Source organism: Asparagus officinalis, chromosome 7 (assembly GCF_001876935.1).
Source record: "Asparagus officinalis chromosome 7, Aspof.V1, whole genome shotgun sequence".
Lineage (NCBI taxonomy): Eukaryota > Viridiplantae > Streptophyta > Magnoliopsida > Asparagales > Asparagaceae > Asparagus > Asparagus officinalis.
In genome coordinates, this window is record NC_033800.1 from 109,159,655 (window position 1) to 109,168,960 (window position 9,306).

The following is a 9,306-nucleotide window of genomic DNA, read 5'->3' on the forward strand; positions in this document are numbered from 1 at the left end:
TAAAAAATCTCTTGGATGAGATCTCTAACCTTCGGGTTTATAAATTCTAACCCTTCGGGTTCCTACACACTAACCTTCGGGTTTTCTATTCTAACCTTCAGGTTCTATTCTAACCTTCGGGTTTCTGTTTTTAAACCTTTGGGTTTTATACAAGGATATTGTAATCCTCCTGCTTCTGTACTATCATGTTCTGTAACAATGACAGGATCTGACATCTCTTCTGCTGCTATTACTACTACTCCTACTACTGCTAAGATCTTTGCCCCCAAAGTTATATTGGAGACCACGGTGAAGTTAAATAGTACCAACTATCTAATTCGGGCACAAGCCTTCCGTATTTTTATTGGTGCTCAAAACAAATTGGCTCATCTTCTAGCCCCACCTCCTGCATCTATAGATCCTACGTATCCCGCATAGATCTCTGCTGACTGCTGTGTGATGACTTGGCTCCTTAACAGCATGAAAACCCAGATCAGTAGCAGTGTCATATTCTCAAACACTGCTAAGGAGATGTGGGATAATTTAAAAATTATGTACGTGAATGAAAAAAATACATCCTGTGTGTTCGAGTTGTATGAACGTCTTTTCTCTCTTCAACATGGCGATCGCTATGTACCTGAGTACTTTGGTGAGCTGAAAAATCTGATCGATGAGTTAGAGATGCATCAGCCCGTGGTTACAGATGCACCAACACTGATGGGATATCGTAGTGACCTTGTAGTGTCCAAGTTCTTATCGGGACTGTGTCCCACATTACAATATCAAGTGCGGGACTCAAGTGCGGGACCAAATATTAGGAGGAGATACTATTCCTTCTTTGACTGCTACTTTCTCAAAAGTTATGCAGGTAACTACTGGAGATATTGTTACCTCATTGTCTACTTCGTCTACTCGGTCTCTTGACCAGTCTGTTATGTTCTCCGGACGTAGCAAAGGTCGAGGTCGTGGTTATGGACGTGGCCGCGACATAAGGGGAGGACGAGGCCCTTTTGGTGGAAGATAAATTGACTCGATTAGGAATCTGCATTAATGCCACCATTGTGGAAGAACTAACCGTATCTGAGAAGTGCTGAAAAAAGTTTTGTAGTCCTGCATGGGCCCAGATAGCTGATACTATCTCTGCTGCTTCTCCCACTACTACTACTTCCGCTTCCTCCACAGTTCAAATTTCTCAGGCTGAGCTTAACCGGTTGCGTCAACTCGATCTCTCTAGGAATAGTTATTCTGCTACTCATGCATCTTCTTTAGGTATGGATGTCTACATTACCTCTCCTCACAGATCATGGGTATTAAATTCTGACGCCTCTTCTCATATGACAGGTATAAATGACCACTTTGTTTCCTTAAACCTTTCTGACAAGTTTTCATCGGTCCGGATCGCTGATGGAACCTTTGGTGATGGAGTAGTCTCTGCTACTTCATCGCTGACTCTTACTGATGTTTTATATTTTCCCAAGTTTCCTGTTAATTTACTGTCCATCAGTCAGTTCACAAAACACAATTGTAAAGTCACTTTTTTCCTTCTCATTGTGTTTTTCAGAACCTAGCAACTGGGATGAAGATTGGTTCGGGGCATAAGAGAGGGAAGCATGTACTATTTGGATGACAATACGCCCACTGTTGATCTTATTGCAAAAGAGTCTCATCATTCTTTACTATGGCATCAATGCCTTGGTCATCCATCGTTATCGAAGCTTCGATCAGTCATTTCTATCGAGTCTTCTATCTCTTCTTTAGGTTGTGAGTCTTGTGAACTGGGTAAGAACCATCGTGCTACCTATCAGAGTCGTGTTGATAAACACAGCAGTTCTGCGTTTGAGTTAGTCCATTCTGACGTTTGGGGTCCTTGTCGTATACCTTCCGTGAGAAGTTATAGATATTTTATTATCTTTGTTGATGACTTCTCTCGCATGATTTGGCTTTATCTTTTAAAGAGAGAGATGAGGTTTCATCTGTTTTTGAAATATTTTACAATGAAATCAGAAATCAATTTTCCACCTCTATTCGTATCCTTCGTACCGATAATGCCTTGGAATACATGAAAAATGATATCTCTCGTTTTTGTGCAAATATGGGTATTCTTTATCAAACTTCATGCTCTCACACTTCACAATAAAATAGAGTTGCTGAGAGGAAGCATAGACACATTTTAGATGTTGCTAGAACATTGATGATACATATGAATGTTTCAAAGTATTTGTGGTCTGATGCTGTTCTCAGTGCATGTTTCTTGATCAATAGGATGCCATCTTCTGTTCTTAATGGTAAAATACCATTCACCTGTCTTTATCCTGATAAATAGTCATTTCCTGTGGTTCCTCACGTTTTTTGATGTACATGTTTTGTTCAAGATTTGTCTCCAGGACTGGATAAATTGTCTTCCCAATCTATTAAGTGTCTTTGTAGGATACTCGCGCACTCAAAAAGGTTATTAGTGTTATAATCCATCCACCATGAGGTATTTTGTGTACGCAAATGTTACCTTTTTTGAGTCAGTTCCATACTTCTCTTCGGCTGGTTCATCTCCAACTGTCAATCCATCTATGCCTCTTCCGTCTTGTGCTCCTACTACTGTTCTATTGCCTGCTTCTGTTCCTTTTGCTGGTGGATCTTTTTTAGGATTACAGGATGTCTCTACTGTGCCACATGCACTACAACCACTGCTGACGTATTGTCGCCGTCCAAAAGTTCCTGTCCCTCTCTCTGCTCCAGCCAAACAGTCATCTCCCGTTACAGGTGTGCCTCCTTCTAATCCTTCTGATCTAGATATTCCAATTGCTCATCGGAAAGGTAAACAGTCTTGTACTAATCATCCTATATCTGATTTTGTTTCCTATGACCGTCTTACTCCTTCTCATCAGTTTGCTTTGTCCTTATCCTCTATATCTCTACCCAGGTCATATGAGGAGGCCCTGTTAGTTCCTGTTTGGAAACAGGCCATGGATGAGGAGATGGATGCTCTTATTTCTAGAGAGACTTTGGATCTTGTACCTTTTCCTACGGGTACTACGGTGGTTGGTTGTCAATGGGTTTATACCTTGAAGTATCGCACAGATGGTTTGGTTGATCGCTATAAAGCTCGTCTTATTGCTAAAGGTTATACTCAAACCTATGGGGTCAACTATCTTGAGACGTTCTCTCCTGTTGTCCGTCTCAATTCTATTCGCCTACTTTTCTCTATAATTGTTAATCTGGACTGGACCATATTTCAGCTGGATGTTAAAAATACCTTCCTGTATGATGACTTGCAGGAGAAAGTATATATGAAGCAACCTCCGGGGTATGTTGTTCAGGAGGAGAATAATGTTTGTAAGCTTAAAAAAGCGATTTATGGTCTCAAACAGAGTCCACGGGCATAGTTTGAGAAATTTAGTACTGTTATATCTGGTGTCGACTTTAAAAGATGTCAGTCTAATCACTCAGCCTTCATCCGATGCACTAAATGTGGTTTGGTGATTCTAGCAGTATATGTTGATGATATTCTGCTAACTATGGTGACCTTACTGTCTTAGCAGAGACTAAGGAGTACATTTCACGTCACTTTGTGACCAAAGATATGGGAAAACCCAAATACTTTCTTGGGATTGAGATTACATATCAAAAAGACCGTTTGCTTCTATCTCAAAGGAAATACGTATTGGACTTTTTAGAAGAAATGGGCCTTTTGGGGTGTAAGCCAGCAAGCACTCCAATAGAGGTGAATATGGATCTATGGCGTGATAATAGTCCTCTCCTAGATGATGCAGGTCAATATAGGAGAATGATTGGCATGTTAATCTATCTTACTGTGATCAGGCCTGATATTACCTTTACAGTGGGAGTACTAAGTAGATTTATGCATAAACCTAGAGAGGTTCAATGGACTGCTGCTCTGAGGATTTTAGCTTATGTTAAAAGCTATCCTGAAAAAGGATTATTGTATAAGAAACATGGACATTTACACATCTCTGCCTTTTTTGATGCTGGGTATGCAGGAGACATAGAAGATAGGAAGTCTACTTCTGAATTTTACATATTTATTGGAGGAAATATGGTTACTTGGAGAAGGAAACAAGATGTTGTTTCTCGATCTAGTGCAGAGACAGAATACAGAGCTATGGCTCACACTGCATGTGAGATGATATGGTTGCGTTTCTCGATCTAGTGCAGAGACAGAATACAGAGCTATGGCTCACACTGCATGTGAGATGATATGGTTGCAGAAGCTATTGACAGAGCTTGGTTTTACTTAGAGCTATGGCTCACACTGCATGTGAGATGATATGGTTGCAGAAGCTATTGACAGAGCTTGGTTTTACTTAGCCTGGACAAATGCCAATGCATTATGATAACCAGTCCGTTATCTATGTTGCAAAGAATCCAGTATTTCATGAGAGAACTAAGCACATTGAAATTGATTATAATTTTGTTAGAGATGCTTGGGAAAAGAAAGTGATCTCTCTTTAGTTCACTCCGTCTTCAGAACAGTTAGCCGACATTCTCACTAAAGCTACATCACCTAAGGTGTTTTTCATTCTATGTAACAAGCTGGGCATGGTTGATATATATGCTCCAGCTTGAGGGAGAGTGTTAGAATTAGTATTTAGGTTAAGGCCCATTAACCCATTAACCTGTTACCCATATGTACTCCTATATAAACCCATGTGAATGAATGAAAAAAGATGGACTCTAGATTCTCAATTCTAACAAAAGCATTCTTTACTTCACTAATCTTAATTTTCTAACAATGTCCTTAGTTTCTCAATCAGTGAATGATTATATTTTATCTTTTGTTTTCCTCTTTGGTTGTCATTAAACAAATTGTAAAAGTAACTTTCCCACCTATAATTTCAACATCATTTACTCTTCAGTCATCACTCTTTACCTAGGTTTCTACTCTCTTAATTAATTGTAATTTTGTTCTCACTAACTGTTGTTTTCTATTTCTTTCTTTGCTCTTAAATTAAATCACTCTAACCATTAGACCAAAACTTCGAAGTTATTGTAAGAGTCAAGTATGATAGTGTTATATTAGTTCTAACATGCTCCAGTAAATTGAACGCCCTTTTTTATGAGTCGAAACCTAGGCTCACGCGGCAGTGTTAATTTTGAGAATATCCGTTTTAAATTCATGGCCGGTGTAATTTGAACTTGGATTGCTCTGATACTATCTTAAACTAAGTCTTTCTAACCATTAGACCAAAACTCCGAAGTTATGGTGAGGTCGAGGATTATAGTTTTATATTTATTCTAACATTTGCTAGTTTATATTTGTCAAAAATATTCTCATCCCTTCACTTTTGCCAATCTTTATATATTATTTTCTTTACTCTAATCATATATTGTCCCCATTAACAACGATTGTTGCGAACAGAAAGTACTTAGTAACGTTTATGTCTCCTAAATGTCCCTTCACATTTTTAGGTGTGATGTCCGTCATCTTCCATGCCCTGCCATCTATTTCCCATTCTTAGGTCCAGAATCTAATGTTTGTTAAACATCAATAAGACCCCTAACATCTTTCCTTCTCTATACTAAAGTATGAATCCAAATATTTCTTATCACCTACTCATTGCCTTGGCTTTCTTTACTTTTCCTCCCTAAACCTCTCTATGCATTTTACATGCAAATCTAATATACAGTAATAACCATTAACTGAATCGGGGTAGTTTAACCAACTTTCTCTTTCAAGAGAAAAGGAGTCGACAATCATTCCTTTAGTTCCATTAGTTTGCTTTAAATTAAAGCAAGAGGACCAGTCTTGCAAACACGGTTTATTATTGCAAACACGGTTTATTAGCTCTAGGGATACAACCAATTGCTAGAATGCCACTCTTTCAAAGCAACATTTAGTAATAACATCGATACTATTTTGTCAAAAAATTACTAGGTATATAGAAACTACCTCCACTCAGACTAGCATCTGTGAGATCACTCTTTCGCCCCTTCTATTGGCCTCTAGAGGTGCTTAGAATATATGTAAGACCAGTTATATTTTGATATTCCAAACTGTTTGAGCTAAACAGAATGCAGTTCATGATGGAAACAACAATAGAATCAAGTTGTGTCATTAAAAACTTATAAAATGTTAGTGAAACGAGAGATTGAGGATTTTTCAGTAGCATGATAATGCACCAGCAAAGAAATGCATTTTTTCCTAATGTCAAAGGATCCTACCACTATATCAAAACTCCGAAGTTATAGTGAGGGTTGAGAGTTATACTTTAATAATCTAACATGTTCCCTACAGGTTGAGAGCCCTTTTAAGGGTAGAAACCTAGACTCATGCAACGGTATCAAGTTTCTAAATTCCGCTTAGAAAATTCATGGCCAACAAGATTGGAACATAGGTGCTCTTATACCATGTCAAAGTCCCCCGCCACTACACCAAAACTCCGAAGCTATGATGAGGATTGAGTGTTATAATTTAGTAGTCTAACACCTATCAATATAATGGCTCTACATGGAGAACAAAAGATTGAAAAAGACGTTAATTCAAGATGGTAAAGGCTTCGACATTGAATATTAGAAATTAAATGGACATACACAAATAAACAAAACAGTAAAGAGAGTACAATTATTTCTCAAATGCAACAGCAATCTAGAGATTAAATTTGCAAGTGAAATTGTAGGAGCAACATAATATACCATATAGCAAAGCCACCTAAACCATTGTGCCCGATGATGAGAGAGCTGCAGTTTGGTATTTGTTTCATCTCCAATATCATAGGTGATATTTCATCAAATTTTGGCAACATGAATTCCTCCAAGTTCTCACTGCAAGAATTCAATAATATCAGGATGAAGTATGACTACCAAATATAAAATGAATACGCAATCATAGACCATGGGGACAACAAGCACATCAATTAATGAATAACTGAAATGTTTGATTACAATTTCACTTGCAGAAACATTCTATAGGCCATGGCATCAAATTCTAGTATAACATGTCTGGGCTTCTTATTCAAATGTTTGAAAGTAATTTTAAATTTGAAAAGTGTTAATAGAACTAGATCGAGAGCCAATTGTAAACAAGCGAGGATTTCTCAAAAGCTCAGAGATTCTGCTAATTATGGGTAAGAAAGTATGGATCACAGACATATTAGTAAGGGACCAAAAGAGATAAAAAGCCACCCAGACATTCTGGACAAAAGCAATTACCTCCACTCAAAGTTCATTACCCAAACATGCAACCTCCCACTTTGTTCAGAAGCAATGACATAATTCGTCTCACAGGCTAATATAGAAGAAGCCCTCTCAGTTGTCACCAACTTGATTCTAGTAGAAACATAACCAAAGTTTACATGTACAATTTCCACAATATTTTCTTCCCTATAAGCCACTTTACAATTTGTGCACAGACAGTCAATTCTTTGTTCCCTGAAAATGAAAGTGAAAACTAGCATGTTAATCATCAAGAAGTTCGTGAGAGGTTAATCCACACAGCATCTGCTAGATGCAGTTACCTGCAATGAGGTGCTTTTATACTGCTAGAAAAAACAAGGCACTGCTTATCAGGGATCAACTGAAGTCCAGATTTCTCCAATGGTATCTTCTGAGAAAAGAAGCTTCGCATAAGTTGAGAAAAGAAAAGTACAAAAGAAATTATCAAAATTAAGGAAATAGTGTTTGAAGATAACCTACATTTCTACAACAAGGGTCTTTAGGAAAAGGCACCATAAGTAATGTATAACCAAGAAAGGAAGGACAATTTCCATTACACTCCTGAACGGGAAGCGTATACATGAAAACACTTCTAATGTTACTATCCACGAGGCCACATAATACACATATTTTTAAACCGTCCTCCTTCGAGGCCAGTGATATAGATAACACTGGGCTGGGATGCAAGTATTGAGCATGAAGTTCCATGGAGTACCTCATACCTAAGGTTGACTTTAGCCTTAAAGATGAAGAATCATCCAAATGACTATTCTTTGGGACCTGAGTATGAGAAAAACCTATTCGGTCATGATCAATAGTCGACTGTATAGGTGGATCTGTATCTGAAAAAGGCAAGGATTCCAGGGCATTTGCCTGCTCTTCAGACTGCTTGCAACTCTCCCCATGTGGGCCAACATCACTGAGAGGATTCACGCACTCTATGAAACTTGAAAAAGTAGGGTCAATGAAGTTAGAGGATTTGACATCTTCTTTCACACTCTCAACCATATTGTAGTTTCGGGATGCATCTGGAGCAGAAGTAACCAGTGCATGTACAGATGCAGGGACGTTCTTTACTGCGATTAATTGATGCATATCTTTATCAGTCTTGAGGTTTGTAACTTCATTAGTAACTGATGTCCTAATATCAGCATCACTATCTATATTTATTGTTCGATCATTTGCATGTTGACTTGGTAGGTTCTGATGGAAATGCCGCTCCGAGGAATCACAATCCTCATACTTTCTGCAAATTATAACTTCTGAAAGAGGCACAGCATGCTTTTCAGAAGAAACACATGGCTGTGGAATCTTTCCTACATTGTGACTGTCAAGCAGGAGCTCTCCAGATGAAAGTAGATTAGATTTACAAAGAAAAGAAGTGTCGTTCTTCACCATAGAATCTGCATGGTTTCCACTCACATAAGCAATATCACGAGCTCCCACTTGAATTTTAACATTAGCATCCTTAGAGTCATTACCAGAATGAACATTTAAATTAATTTGGCCATTGCGACTGTAACCGTCACTCTTTTCAGCAGAAAAATTCATGTGAGATTGAACAATACTGGCCTTTGCATCTTCATCTGCCCCGTTGTTAAGAGGACAAGGACGCTGAAAAGAACGCTCGGCTTTATCACTTGTGGACAGACCCCGTCTAGGCATAATTTCATGCCTTAGAATTTCAGCTCCCCTATTGTCTGCACATTAAAGGTTAAAAATTAATAACTACTACGCATGACAAGAAGATCCATGGCTGTCTAATTATTACTACATTTAAACCTAAACAACTAGATTCCCAAGAAACCTTTTACAAAATCATATTTGTATTCACTAGTTTTCTTTTCGAAACAAAGTGCTCTCCTGGAACATAGGCTAATTACGCAACAGGTTACCTTTCTTGTTTCCATCTGGCAACAGAACTTCTCCATTGTATCCATCATTACTGGAACAACGCATTTCTGATTTATTTTCAGGCAGTACTAGAGAACTAAGATATCCTTCTACTCCATCAAACCGTGCATTATTACCTTCACCAAAACTAGGAGGATGCCTCTTACTTGCAACATCATGGGCACACTGATAATCCTCAAAACTATCTGGAATAAGAGACTTGATGCTGTTTGAGCTTCCATTCTGAGTAAATGGCTCACTGACCGT

At 38.3% G+C, this 9,306-nt stretch overlaps 1 protein-coding gene across 1 annotated transcript in view; it reads right to left on the reverse strand.

Annotated features, from left to right (window-relative positions):
• LOC109847629 overlaps positions 1 to 9,306 on the reverse strand; it is a 25,835-nt gene that overhangs the window by 11,899 nt on the left and 4,630 nt on the right. Inside the window, exons 8-12 of the mRNA XM_020416861.1 lie at positions 9,042 to 9,306; positions 7,627 to 8,846; positions 7,449 to 7,537; positions 7,144 to 7,362; positions 6,628 to 6,756 (exon numbers count right to left, since the gene is read on the reverse strand). The exon at positions 9,042 to 9,306 is cut by the window's right edge and continues 113 nt beyond it. Of these exons, the coding sequence (XP_020272450.1) occupies positions 6,628 to 6,756; positions 7,144 to 7,362; positions 7,449 to 7,537; positions 7,627 to 8,846; positions 9,042 to 9,306 (1,922 nt within the window). The remainder of the gene's footprint in view (positions 1 to 6,627; positions 6,757 to 7,143; positions 7,363 to 7,448; positions 7,538 to 7,626; positions 8,847 to 9,041) is intronic.